Raw genomic sequence first — 13,853 nt, 5'->3', positions numbered from 1 at the left:
AATATACATTCTTTTGATTTTTACTAAATAATGTCTTTAATTCAAAAAAATCAAAACTATTTCTTAAAAAGCTGATTGTACTTTTTATCTGTTATAATATTTTAACTTATTATAGTGTTTTGATTATATAAAACTATAAATAAGTCAAATAAAATCAAAATATACTACAAACTATTCGGTACATTATATTGAATTTAAATAGGTATATATGTATAATAGGTTTGGAGAGAGCCACGTCGGATCGGAGCCGAAGCCTTCCTTCTTAACTTATATGGATGACACTGATCGATAACTCGATCATCAGTACATTCAGACGCTGACTCTCCTTCCGTGTCTCACAGGAGACTGAAACCGAGAAGCAGAGCGGCGGCGACGACGACGGATCCCATGGCCGCGGGGGCCCTGACGACCGCTGCTGGCGCTGTGCTGGGTCCCTGAGCCGACGCGGGGCCGAATACGATCGGGTAGGACTGCGACCCCGTCGGCGCGGTGGCGAAGTCTGCGGCCGGCGGGAAGAAGGTGCCGTTGGCAGAGGGGATGGCGATGGCCAGCTTCTGGTTCTTCTCGCAGTGGCCAGCGACGCCGCTGATGAAGTAGTAGTACCCGGGCGCCGACAGGTTGAAGAGGGAGTTGCCGTCGCGCAGCGTCATTATGGGATCCTCCAGGCCGCAGCTGTTGAACGCCCGCTCCGTCACCTGGATCACCGAGTCCTGGCTCGGCGGGTACAGGAACACTGGACCCAGCACACCACACCACCGTGCTGCAGCAGATTAAGAAGGAATCGTGGAATATATAACAGCAACAAGAACGCTTACAGAGTGAGTCACCGAGGCTAAAGTGGTGGTTCTTAGACCAGGAGGAGTAGAGGAGGGGGTCGGAGGGAGGGGGCAGACCCCAACAGTCGAGGTCTCCAACTTTGTACTGGTAGCACCAGCAGCCATTCTGCTGTAGAAGCGACAGCAGCAGCATCATTGCCACTACCTGGAACGATGTCCGAAGGCTATCGGGAATTAAGATGGGAAAACGATGCATCCTAACTCCCTCTTTTGGGTTTCGCTGCAGAAGGTTAAAGCAAAGCTTGGGGATGTAGGAAGAAGAGGAAGATGCAGCAGAGAGGAGGGGAGGGGGAATTCTACCTTTTGCTGTTGGATGGGGAGGCAGAAAGAAAGAGATTAGATCGCAACGTGAGGGGGGATGGTGGCCGTACAGGCAAGCAGGGGATTTGGATACCTTTTTGTGGTACGGCACGTGGGTCACTTGGGACGAACAGAACACGTTGTCCCCCAGCGATGTCGGTGGAGCTTTCCCATCACCGCACCACGGTTCACGGAGGGCCGTCGATGTCTGCGTTGGACATCTTTAAGATGGGCGCATCAGTATGATAGGCGGTCTCTGTTGACTTCAATTTCGCCCCCCTTCTCCCGAATGCAGATGGGCAATGGGGGAGGGATTTAATGTTGGAGGGCTGCCAATCCTGACATCTGGTAGGAAATTAGATTGCCATTTCACATAAGACTAAATTAAAGGAATATGTATTACCTGAAAGACGAATTCCGAGAAAAAAAAATGTTACCCATAAGTGTCTTATTGGTTATATTTATGTTTTTTTCATACTCTTCCATATAATTTTAATTTTTGGGGGAGGGATCGATTTGATTGATCGATCGATTTTGATGATAGAGTTAACCAATTGAATTTTTTGATTATAATATTTCGATCAATTTTGATGATAAAATTAATCTATCTGAATTCTTTGATTCTAATATTTTTTTAATATATTTATAATATTTTAAAAAAATATTTAAATTTATTCATAGAAACATAGAACTCTCCCTATTTAATTTAATTATTCTTATTCTTAAACCAATAAGGATATATGCTATTTTTAATATAAATTAATTTTTATTAAGTTTTGAGTCAATTTGTCTCGCTTATAATATTTTTGAATATGATTATAGTGTTTTGATGGACGTGCTAAAAATATTATAAATAATTTTTGTTAGAGCATGATTCGGGATTCAAAATCAATATTTGTTCGATAATAAATTTGTTATAAACTTATTATTGGTAGATGAGGGGTTCAACAAAGCATCATATAAAACACTATATTATGTGATGTACCCGATAAAACCTCTTCAATATTTAAATCAATAAATGATTCCAATGATTTAATTAAATATCTAGTTTAAGTGTTCAAAAAATATAAATCCTAGATAATATACGTGAAGTGCCCTTTTATAAGTTAAGTCTAGGTTCAATGTATTTAAGATTGTGGTTAAATACATCGAATAATTATACACTTCTTTCAACCACAAATGTAATTATGTAATGTCGAACCTAGAAAGCTTTCGATAACTATTCATTGAGTCAGCTCTTCGAGAGCCTAACTCGGTAAGGTTGAATTGGCTGCCACATAATCCAAAAGGTGATGAGGTGTTGGCCAAATAACATTAACATGGTGATGTGTTAGGCATATGGTGGTGAGCTATTAGTAATATCTACATGTCATTATCCTCGTATCATTTGCTTCCTATTATGTCTCATTGCGTGAAGCAAGGTCAGGTCATGATTTAACTTTGGTCAACTATCGATTTAACCACTCAATTGTTAGAATAATGCTTTGAGCCTATTCAGTTGCATTATCATCAGAATAGTGCTTCAGGCTGATTCGATAGCATTTGAGTTGATCAAGTCATATTTCCATTGGAATAGCACCTTAAATTATTTCAATCCTATTATTGTTAAGACATACTTCTATACTAATTTGGTATGCATTATTATTGGATATGCTTCCAAACCAATCATCTTATATTGTTGTTAAGAGATACTTCTAGGTTGATTTGACTTGTATTGTTATCAGAAACACTTTTCTAGACTGATTTAGTTGTATGCTTTTTAGATTGATTTAGTTGGCATCGTTAAGGGATGCTTTATACTTAAATCCAAGTGCATCATTATAGAAAGACACTTCTTAATCTATTTAGTTGTATCATCGTAGAGAGACGTTCTTAGTCAATTTGGTTTTGTCATTATAGATGAATACTTCATGATTGAGTTTGGTCATGTCATCACCGAGAGACGCTTTATGACCACGTTGGTTATATCATTAGAGAAGGATACTTCATAGCTAGGTTTGCTAGTGTTGTCGGTAAGGGAACGCTTTATAATCAAGTTCTATCACATCGTTTAAGAAAGATACTTATTGGTCGATTCAACCATGTCGTTATAGAGGGATACCTTAGGGTCGAGTTTGACTATGTTGTTATCGAGGGATGCTTTATGATCGATTTTGGCTATATCATTTTTTTATTATAAAATGGTGCTTCTAGATTGATTCGGCCAAGTTATTTAGACATATGCTTCATAGTTAGATTTAGTCACGTTATCATTGAAGGAAACTTTATAATCAAGATTGAGCATGTTGCTTCTTAATTGATTCAGTTGTGCCATTGTAAAGGGACATTTTTATGGTTGGGTTCGACTATAACACTATAAAAATTTATTTCATGATTGAGTTTTGTCACATCATAATTGAGGATTGCATTATGGTCGTGTTTCATTACCTTATTTTAGAAAGATGCTTCTTAGGCGATTCAACTATATCATTATAGAGTGACACTTCTTAGTCAGATTTGATTATATCATCGTCAAATGATATTTTATGATCGGACTTGTTTGTGTCATTTTATAATATCACTTTTTAATTGAATTGACTATGTTATTAGGGAAGGATGCTTCATTATTAGAGTCGATTATGTCGTAACCGAGGAACATTTTATGGCCTCCTTGGATCGCATCATTATAGAGGGATACTGCATATTTGGATTTGGTGGTGTCATCATCGTGGGATGCTTTATAACTAAGTTCAATCATGTCATTATAGAAGGATGTTTTTTTATTGATTTGATCATATTATTTTAGAGGAATGTTTTATGGTCGAGTTTGATTATATTATTATAGAGGAACACTTTTATGATTGTGTTCGATCCTGTCATTATACAAGGATACTTTATAGTTGGCTTTGATCGTGTTTACCATTAAAGGATGCTTTATAACTAGATTCCATCATGTCACTGTAGAAGGATATTTCTTGAACAATTTGATTGTGTCATTATCGAGAGAGATGAATTTGACTACATCATTGTTAAGGAACATATTATGACTAAGTTCGATTATGTTATTATAGAAATATGCTTTCTGGTTAATTCAATTATATTATTGTAGAGAGGTGTTTGATGATCGAGTTTAACTATATCATCACCGAGAGATGCTTTATGGCTTAGTTCAGTCTCAATATTGTTGATGGATGCTTTAACACCTGGTTCGATCGTGTCATTACAGAATGATGTTTTATAGTCTAGTTTGATCGTATCATTGTAGAGGGATACTTCGTAACTGAGTTTGGTTGCGCCGACATCAAAAGATGCATTATGATTGTGTTTGATCATATTGTTATATAGGTAGCTTCTTAGCCAATTCAGTCGTATCATTATAGAGGGACATTTCGTAGTCGGGTTTAGTTACTTTACTGTTAAGGGGTGCTTAATGGCTAGGTTCAATTAAGTCATTATAAAGGAATACTTCATGACTAGGTTTAGTCATGTTATTATCGAGAGTTACCTTTTTAAGCGGTTTAACCATGTTAATGTTAGGAGTCAACCTCTTTGGGTGATTTAATCGTATTAGTGTTATGAGCCATTTGTTTAGGCAATTCGACTATGTTGGAGTCGAGAATTACCTTTTTAGGCATTTTGACCATGTTGGTATCGTGAGATACTCTTTAGGTAGTTCGACTGTGTTGGTGTTGGGAATTGCTTATTCAAACGATTTGTTTATGTTAGTATATGGAGCTGGCTCTTAAAGCAATTTTGTCATGTTAGTGTCAAGAGCCAAACTTTTTTGGATGGTTCAACTATGTTAGTTTTGGAAATTACCTCTTCAATCAATTCAGTTGTGTTGATGTTCAAAATCATCTTCTTAGGTAGTTTGATTAGCTGGTGTTGGAAGCCACCTCTTTACATGATTTCAATTGTGTTCGTATTAGTTCAAGATCCACTTATTTAGATAGGTAGACGATGTTGGTGTTAGGAATTGTTGCTTCAAACGATTTGTCTGTGTTAGTGTCGAGAGCCACCTCTCAGGTAGTTTAGCTATATTGATGTTGGAAGTTATCTCTTTAGACAATTTGACTATATTAGTTTTAAGAGCCAACTCTTGGGGTGGTTCAACCATGTTGCTATTGTTTAATTATATTGAATTACTACTTTATCATACCAAAGGATGGTATGATGCAACTGTAACCCTCCATGTTGTTGTTCAACCCCGATGATAACTCTTATGTTCAAATAGTTTGTAATAATTTTTATTGGATCCTTCTTGTGCCATTCTAATAGATCAAAATTTAATTGTTTGATATTTGGAGGAGGTTCAGAGCTAACTTTGGTTTGAGTCCAAGATGATCACAAACTTGATGTTATAAGATAAATATGTTCAGTAATAGATCCTACAAAAAATTATATTAGGGGCTTACTCGATAAGGCCCCACCAATGTTTAAGTATATACTCCATAACGTCCTACCGATTTAGTTAACTCCAAGAATTAGAAAAAAAAATCTAAAAATAATTGATATTAGAGATGTATTCGATAAGGCCCCACCAATGCTTAAAGTTTGAAGGATTGAAAAAATTAGCTTTTTTATAATGGGATCTAAAATCATTGTATTCAAAGCCATGATTAAATGCATCGAATGGTTATGTACTTTTTTTCAATCATAGATGTGATTATATAACGTCAAACCCAAAAAAATATAAGGCATTGGATTATTCCTTTAGCTTCATATATAACTGACTTAAAGATAAATTAATTATCATATTATCCAAATGATAATGAGATATTAATCATATGGTGGGGTATTGATCATGTGACGTTAAGGATGTGAGAAAATAATAATAATCCATGTGTCATCATCCTATAACACTAGTCAAAAGTATCGTCAGCTATTTTGTTATGAGATATTTTATATATTATGATAAATAGGGGGTGGTCTTAGAGAAATATAGAAAAAACAAGGGGACATATCTTGCGATACCCAAAACAGTCAATACATGTAACAAAAAGATACTGCTGCTTCGATCTGCCTAATCTTCCTCAATATGGACGAACAAAATTGCATTCTCCTTGTAATTTTTACCTGATTAGGTGGATCTAATACGAACTACAAACAACAGATTGAATCGACGAGGATCTGATGGAAGAGACCACAATACGTACATCCTGATGCAGTCTTCTCAGCCTTTTTCTTCTACAGAAGTGAAAAGAAAGAAGGAAGAGAAAAAGATTGAGAGGGAAGATACGAACATTAATACAGCATATCTCGGAATCTGTGTGCGTCACGACAGCTTCCTAATCGCTAGAATTTGTGTGTCGAAATCATCGCTCTCCGTTTCTCTGTGATATTATCTTCTTCCTCGCTTGCGATTTACAGGTACCTAATGGAGATCCTCGGCCTCTTGACACCCGCGCTGGCCTGCATCTCCACCTCCTCGACCCCGGTGCCCTCGCCACCTGCGACCCAACAGGGAGCCTCATAGCCATTCCACACACTGTTGCTGGTATCCATTACGTTGAATGGATTCACCTCCTCCTCCTCCTCCTCCTCCACCTCCTCCGTCTGTCATCACACGCCACCACCATCTTTAGCGATGGAACATCATAGCATAGAGGGAAAGCGCAAGCAAGCAAACTGAGAATTAACCTTACAGAAGGCTTGTGCGGTGACGTCGTCCATTAGGAAGTCATCGACGTGCCATCCGGGCAGCATGTTCATCAGGTACTCCGAGATACTACTGCTGTTCGTCGTTGCCACCATGCTGCCGCCGCCGCTGCTGTCGGTTTTGATGTCGCAGTGGCCATGCATACTGGTCACGGCCTCGGCGTCCAGTTTCGGAGCGGCGGAGAGGCGGATACCGGTGAGGAGGAACCTGCTGTGCTTCATGGTGAGTGCTGAGGCGCTGTGGATCGGAAGGTCGCAGTCCCTGCACAAGATGGCGCGGTCCTCTTGGCAGAAGAGGAAGCCCGTCTTCTCCTGCAGGGTTCCATCACCGACAGGCGGTTTAGCATCGACTCCCATCGCCAGATGGAGATGCCAGGCAACGACGAACCTTGCAAACATCGCAGAGTGGCGGGGGCTGGGCGGAAGAAGAGGGATGGAGGAGGGAGAAGCGGCGGTGCTTGCCGGCAAGCCTGTTGGCGCCGTGGACGCGGCGGTCGCAGCTGTCGCAGAGCGCAGCTTCGTCGGCGCAGCAGAACACCGACGCGGCCTCCGCAGTGCAGACCTCGCACTGCACCTTCATATCTTTTTCTTCTGCTGCTCCTGCGGAGGAGGAAGCGGTGGGTCGACGGAGACGATTCCCAAGGGAGGCAACCGTGTTGCTTGCGATGTTGATAGGAAGGAAGGAAGGAAGGAAGGGAGGGGAATATATTAAGCCCATTGCGGCTGCTATCATCTCTTGAAAGCGAAGTGAGAAGGGAAAGATTCTGAGGCGAAGTAAACAAGTTGATCTCCTGCGTCCATGTGAGTCGCACATTAAATGACACAGCAGAGTTACATATAATGCCAGACAGATATGATCAAGTTAGAGATGGATTTGAACACGTCGCACACAAATAGGCATGGGCATGGAACCCAGTGGAAGCCACATTGAGCTGCTACCTCTTTGAGGTAGGCTTCGAAGATTGGCAGCCATGCATCTGCTGCACCTCCATGAGCATAATAAATGACAGAGCAAGCTTGGAAGAAGCCATCAGCAGTGGTCCCTTACCTCGCTTCCCTCCCAATCTGTGCCTTTGAGGAATGGTGAGATGCAAAACCAGTATGCGGATTAAGTTGCTTGTGCTTCATTGCGACTCTCTTCCCTCTCATTATTGGTTGGAAGAGCAGAGGATGAACTGGGAATGGGATCATGTATCAGACAGGAGAACGTGGGCATATGACAGTAACATAAAGAGTGCAGCAACTTGATCATGTATCTGGAATCTTTGCTACCTCCCTGCTCTTCTCCTGCTAACAGCAAATAGATATGATCACCCAATTCAAAGCAGTTCAGATTCTGAGTTCCATCTCTCAGACTGTTTCAAATTATTTTTGTGGCAGACATGTTGTCAACTTGAAGCAGTTCCAAATAAACAAGTAGATAGTGGCAGAGCAACTGGCTGAAGTATGAATTCAACTTTTCCATAGAGTTCTGATATGATTCTAATGCTCCATATCTGCAATCTGTAAAGATCAGTAGTAGGTAGTCAACCTCTAGTATCATCAGCTTGTAACATCTCATCTTATGATCTCTATTTCCTCACACAATGCTTCCTCGAAAACCTTGGCAGCAGAACTCTACGCGTAATTGCGCTGGAAGTCCTCCGGTGAAGGAGCACGGAAATGGTGGAATGATTCCATGGAAATCCCCAGCAATCTTATCATGCGATGACTTAAGGATAGAGGAAAGCAACCTCGACCTCACATTAATTCTTCGTCCTCCGTGCTTTAAAATGCCTTTAGACTTGGCTTAGACTTCGCATAACAAGTCAGAGACGTACTTCCTCACCTACAGAAAGTGCAAAAGGTGAGGTTTGGCGTATTCGCTTCCGCATGCGATACTTGACAGCACATGGTTTTCGGCAATCAGAGAAGTCTTAGCTCGTCATGAGACACAAAAAGGGAAGCAATAGTAAGTCTCATGCAGTCAACAATGTTAGATGAGACTCTATTCTTTGAATTGGATGGGAACTCGTGCTAATCAAAGCAATAAACGATCTGTATTCTCTTGTGGAATAGAAAGGATAGAAGCCAGTCAACATCTATCGTATCTTCACAAAGAGATTGACAGACTTCTTTTCTTGGGAGTTGGAACTAAGAAAAAGACGTGCTCTATTTCTTAAAGAGCGTTAAAAGGCCAGTTTTGTCCCTTTGCTTCTTAGTCAATTGTTTCTTCCGACCTTCTTGCATTACTTAATTCAACGCCAAAAAGTTCATCACACCATCTTCAGATGTGGAAGCAAAGCCGTGCAAGAAACGCACCAAGCTGCAATTTTTTTTTAGGAAATGTTGTGTAACTTTATGTCGTGGCATAGGGATCAGTATGACTTGATTTTATTTGAAAGTATAAGATTGTTCACATGGATTCTTGGCAAAGAGGTCGTGAGAGCAAGGTCAGGCTAGGGGGTTAGCACTCAAGTGTCTATTGCGTCTTCGTGACCGACCAAGGTGGAGCATGATTAGTTTCGTCCATGTTGAGATCCTGCATGACAGGTCAATGTCGGGAGAGGGATTCCCGATTCAACCCCTTAAATGCTTAAGTTAGCACGTGATCTTAGTAGCGAAAAATATTCAAACCCCTTAGTCTAGGAGATCGATATTTATACTTGTAGCGATAGCTCGATCGTACGTATGCCTTTGATGGAACGGGTCGACCCATCTGGTCCCCAACTGTACGACATCGACCCGTATAACTTAGGGTGATGTGTTTGATCCCTCATTGTGCGATACCAACCTGCACGGTTTCGAGCGATGCGAAGTCGATTGCACATCATCAGTCGAGCTGACTATGCTTTCTTCGAACAAGCACCAGGTACATGCCCCCATATCCACTTCTTAGTGATGGCCAACTATCGGTGCATGAGTAGAGCTAGAATATTCCCTATCAGGTACAATAAGATTAGATTATCCAAAGATTAATTAATTCTATATTTAGTTCCACCTATTTGATGAAGTTAATAATTTTCATCCCTAGACACATTACTCCACTTCATTATATTGATAGCATTTGAAACATGTGTGGTGAGGTCCTCCATTATCAATGAACGCGGGAAAAGAGTAAGCTTGTCGTTTTCCTCCAAAGTCAATTATTTCATGTTGAATCAAGATATCTTTGGATACGAAGAAATACGTGCAGGGTATACCAACCTGTCATTTACATGTAGGGTTGAAGAACACCACCACCATGTCCACAATTTGATGCCTGCACATTGTGTTGGGGAAAGGAGAAGAAAGAAACCTCATCTGAGATTGCATGAACCCAAAGAAAGGGTTTGCCATCTGTGACGAGCATAGTAAGGTCGTGGTTATATATGTTTTGCCCTACAAAAAGGTTGAGCTTATGTAGGCATCAGCTAGACAACAAGATGATACATAGATCGGCTTCATGTAGCTTCAAACCATTGGCTAAACTTAGTGCAGCTCCCTAAACCAAACTGTAATCCTGTGCAGGAATGCACTTAAGAACTCTAAAGCAACAGTGGAAGAGCTACACCAAAAAAATAAGTTGGTTGGATGCACGAACTAAACTGTAACTCCAAGTAATGCAGGCCCTTTTTTCTCTAGAGATAACCTTGCTATACATTTGTGGGAATAATAGATGTCTCCAGGCAAAAAGATAAAAGATGCAAAGAATATAATGTGTCGGAGATATAAAATCAGCAACTAGGAAAACGTTTGAGAAAAAAAAAGATCCATGACTGATTTCATCACTACTAAGCAAACTATATACGGTACTAGTAGCAGTTATACTGGAGTTCGATGTATAAATATCTTGGCTTAAGAACACAGCATTATAACGGCTCGCAAAGGAAGAGTCATTCCCAGTTCTGCAACAGGAAATTTAATAAGTTGTATGGCTGAGAATGCAAAAAAATTACCAAGCTCTTCATTACCAAAGACCACAATAAACCAAATCAAGAAAGTAACTATAAGAGTTTCAAAGTGGTGCACAGAAGGCTTCATAAACTCATTCACCCAAATTTTGTCAAAATACAGCACATATGAAACCAATAGAATCAGTAAAGTGTCATGGTCATTGTAGCACACAAAAGGATCATCTAAACAAGCTTTCATAAACTGTCTGCGACACTCAAGATCAACTTACACAATTATAATGGTCAGAGAAGAAGTCCAAGCAGATGAAGCAGAAACACAAACACAAACACAAACTTAGGACTGAATGGGTTTGATTTTGAAGTGCAGAGAAATTAGAGAAAAAACAAAGCACTTGAGATCCTGCAAGAAACAAAAAAGACGAGTGAGCATGTTAGCAACATGAGTGATTCTTGAATAGACTGCGCTCCACATACAATTAAGTGTTAATTGATATCTATGTGGTAATCAGTCAAAACTCAAAAGGATGATCAACACTCCTAACTTGCCAGAGACAAAACTAGTTTACCGAGCACACTAAGTCACGTGGTGGACACTAATGAAACATGAACAAAAACAACTAGGAAACTATAAAGAAATTAAGATACTCCAAATATATTGCAGAAAGCACAACTTTATTAAAACAAAGAGGCTATCCTTTCTTGAAAGAAATAAATTGAACCCATCATTTGTGGCAGATCTATTAAGCGCATGATTAAATAATTCTATCAGTAAAAAGAAATCATAGAGGCAACTGTAACAGCAAATTTCACAAATAATGTAGAAGAAGAATGCAAAACCATCCTACTAAAAAAATATACCCACTCAAAAGAGACAGCAGAAGAAGTTTTCGCTTTTGATGGTTATCAAGATGCCTAGACTTTCTGCTTGGGTAGTTGGGCAATAAACAAGCTTCAGGGTTCCTAAGACTATACTAGCATAAACTCATTTTATTTGAAAAGACATTTTGTTTGAAACAAAACATCAAATTTTTGTAGTTCTCAGCATAACATAAATTAATGTTATTGTTCTAATTACAGAACAAAATTTTCACTAAATAGAAAGATAAACTACACATATCAAGGTACAATCCAAAGGGCCTAGTGTATTTCTGTTGCGGCAATTACTCAGAGAAAGAAGCACAGTTCAAGACCACTCAACTATCCATGATTCATCAACTTCAGTTTCTCAAAAGTTAAGGAACTTCAACTAAAACTTTAACAATCAAAACCTTCCAGAACATACATGGGAAGTATTTAAACAAGGGCAACACACTAAAATGTTTGTATGAACTTTGCGATGACTAGTGAGGACAAATTACACAGAAAAGGAAAATGTATGAGAACTATGACATATTTTCCACGACTAAGTTCAGAATATATCAAATTGTAGTCTGTTAACTTCGAGCTTCTTGGATGTCTTACTGAACCAAAACTAGATGTAACACCTTCTTGGTCTATTTGTTCATAACTATTCAACCTATATGTGTACTTGCAAGTGGAGATGCAGACATATACAGGTCATGTAAATAATTTTAGGTATACAAGCAACAGATAGAACATCTGCCCCAATTGCCTCAAGTGAAGATTACACATATGAGCATGGGTTAAATTGTCTAAATTAGGGTTATTTGTCTAAATCAGAACATAATGACTTTGCAGCAGAACCAGAAAGAATAAGGGACATCACTGAGCTAGTAATTAATTAATTAAATCAAATTAATATGAAAAGAAGTACACAGAAAGGTAATATGATAATATTTAGTTAATAACTACCTAAAATACAACGGCTTTACGACCGAAGATCCAAACAATGGAGTTTATCTTCTTGCTACTAAAATTAATTGAAAGACTTTGAGAAGTAAAGAATCTAGAGCTAAATCAGCTTGATGCAAAGTGTGCATTCGAACAGCATGTGGCCAAGTATAGCTAATAATACTTTTTCAGGGATCCAGAACAATATGGCATGCAATGGCTGACATAAATAACAAGCATGATAGACAGATCATTGGTCATTCTGGACTACCACCACTCATCATCACCAAACACCTAAATGCCTTTCTCTCTATTGATTAGACTCAATATTAAGAAAAACGCATAATGACTATCATGCAATAATCTGGTGGAGAATATGACGGGTGATGGGAAGAAAAGACAGCTAAGTGAACATTTATCAACAAACAGCTTCTGTTCTATTCTACCATATGCAATTTCATTCAACTAGACAATTCCTACCCCTCCCAATCTCATCCTGGTGCAACCTGTTCTATTGCTATTACACAACCCGGTCTTGATTGGGCAAGAAACAGGACCTAGCAAGAGCAACAAGATTTAAAGAGCACTTCCGACAGCTGCCGATCTCAAAACAGCACGAACCTGGACGAGGTAATAGAAGACGCGAAGCCCTTCAGGATCCTGACTGCCCTGGACGTCGACGAGGGACCCGATCTTGGAGGTGGTGAAGGAGATGTGCTCGTTGTTCATAACAATCTCCAGCTCCTGTCTGCCGACCCGGTCGGGCGGTGGCCAGTTATTGTCGTCCTCCTTCATGATCTGCAATTTAACGAGCGAAACCAATCCAAGAAAGAATTATCATTATCATCAACGTCACCAAAACCCTAGAATCGATGAATCCCAAGAGGGAGGGATTGGAAAAATGAAGGAGGAAGGGGACGGGGACCTCGCTGTCGGCGATGATGCGGCGGCACTCGCGGAGGACGGCGGGGGAGACAAAGACCTCCTTGCGGATCATGGTGTCGTTTTTGTAGTTGGAGTTATTGGCGTAGCGGAGCTTGCCGTCAGGGCGGAACTCGAATTCCAGGAACTCGTGCCCGAACTTGCCCTTGTGACCTACGTAGTACCGCAGGTAGAACTCGTCCTGATCGCTGCCGGAACCCCCAGACGCCGCCATCGCTATCCCTACCGCCGCCGTTCCTCTTCCTCTGTTGGGGCCGAACGGGGCAACGCCGAAAAAGGAATCAGAGAGGCAAATATATTGTTGTCCTGCAAATTTATCGTGTAATTACCAATCACCCATTAAATTTAAGTTAAACATTATATTAATTACCAAAAAAATTTAATATTATCATTTATATTACTAACAATATTTCAAAATTAAAATTATTTTTCCGTATACTTTTAGTGTCCACTGCAATGGAAAGAAAAATAA

At 39.8% G+C, this 13,853-nt stretch overlaps 3 protein-coding genes across 4 annotated transcripts; all 3 read right to left on the bottom strand.

Moving 5' to 3' along the window:
- Positions 1-236: 236 nt before the first annotated feature.
- On the bottom strand, positions 237-1,184 carry LOC135626759 (early nodulin-like protein 8). The gene is made up of 2 exons (XM_065132349.1): positions 816-1,184; positions 237-733 (listed from the first exon to the last, which is right to left on the bottom strand). Exons 1-2 carry the CDS (start codon positions 1,030-1,032, stop codon positions 336-338), a joined length of 615 nt encoding a protein of 204 aa, XP_064988421.1. The 5' UTR covers positions 1,033-1,184; the 3' UTR covers positions 237-335.
- Positions 1,185-6,172: 4,988 nt separating this feature from the next.
- On the bottom strand, positions 6,173-7,449 carry LOC103972620 (B-box zinc finger protein 21-like). Of its 2 annotated transcripts, none has more exons than XM_009386968.3 (3): positions 7,162-7,449; positions 6,756-7,085; positions 6,173-6,671 (listed from the first exon to the last, which is right to left on the bottom strand). In XM_009386968.3, the coding sequence occupies exons 1-3, from the start codon at positions 7,351-7,353 to the stop codon at positions 6,480-6,482; spliced, it is 714 nt and encodes a 237-aa protein (XP_009385243.2). In that variant the 5' UTR covers positions 7,354-7,449; the 3' UTR covers positions 6,173-6,479. The 2 variants fall into 2 exon arrangements, with proteins under 2 accessions (XP_009385243.2, XP_064989067.1); XM_065132995.1 differs by having other exon boundaries at positions 6,761-7,085.
- Positions 7,450-10,755: 3,306 nt separating this feature from the next.
- On the bottom strand, positions 10,756-13,670 carry LOC135626754 (protein mago nashi homolog). Its single transcript, XM_065132344.1, has 3 exons — positions 13,365-13,670; positions 13,061-13,237; positions 10,756-11,048 (listed from the first exon to the last, which is right to left on the bottom strand). The coding sequence occupies exons 1-3, from the start codon at positions 13,593-13,595 to the stop codon at positions 10,983-10,985; spliced, it is 474 nt and encodes a 157-aa protein (XP_064988416.1). The 5' UTR covers positions 13,596-13,670; the 3' UTR covers positions 10,756-10,982.
- Positions 13,671-13,853: the final 183 nt, after the last annotated feature.

This window comes from Musa acuminata, chromosome BXJ2-11 (assembly GCF_036884655.1).
Source record: "Musa acuminata AAA Group cultivar baxijiao chromosome BXJ2-11, Cavendish_Baxijiao_AAA, whole genome shotgun sequence".
In the NCBI taxonomy this organism is placed as follows: domain Eukaryota; kingdom Viridiplantae; phylum Streptophyta; class Magnoliopsida; order Zingiberales; family Musaceae; genus Musa; species Musa acuminata.
Note: the sequence above shows the minus strand (reverse complement) of the source record. Positions and strands in the feature narration are given on the sequence as shown.

Excerpts from the sequence above, each read along its gene's own strand:
- LOC135626759 (XM_065132349.1), bottom strand. The coding sequence starts at position 1,032 with ATGCATCGTTTTCCCATCTTAATTCCCGATAGCCTTCGGACATCGTTC. Across the intron at positions 734-815 it reads TAGCCTCGGTGACTCACTCT|TGTTCCTGTACCCGCCGAGC; the intron begins GTAAGCGTTCTT and ends TGCTGGGTCCAG.
- LOC103972620 (XM_009386968.3), bottom strand. The coding sequence starts at position 7,353 with ATGAAGGTGCAGTGCGAGGTCTGCACTGCGGAGGCCGCGTCGGTGTTC. Across the intron at positions 7,086-7,161 it reads CACTCTGCGATGTTTGCAAG|GAGAAGACGGGCTTCCTCTT; the intron begins GTTCGTCGTTGC and ends GGAACCCTGCAG. Across the intron at positions 6,672-6,755 it reads CCGCACAAGCCTTCTGTAAG|ACGGAGGAGGTGGAGGAGGA; the intron begins GTTAATTCTCAG and ends GTGTGATGACAG.
- LOC135626754 (XM_065132344.1), bottom strand. The coding sequence starts at position 13,595 with ATGGCGGCGTCTGGGGGTTCCGGCAGCGATCAGGACGAGTTCTACCTG. Across the intron at positions 13,238-13,364 it reads GCATCATCGCCGACAGCGAG|ATCATGAAGGAGGACGACAA; the intron begins GTCCCCGTCCCC and ends GTTAAATTGCAG. Across the intron at positions 11,049-13,060 it reads TCTTCTATTACCTCGTCCAG|GATCTCAAGTGCTTTGTTTT; the intron begins GTTCGTGCTGTT and ends TGTTTCTTGCAG.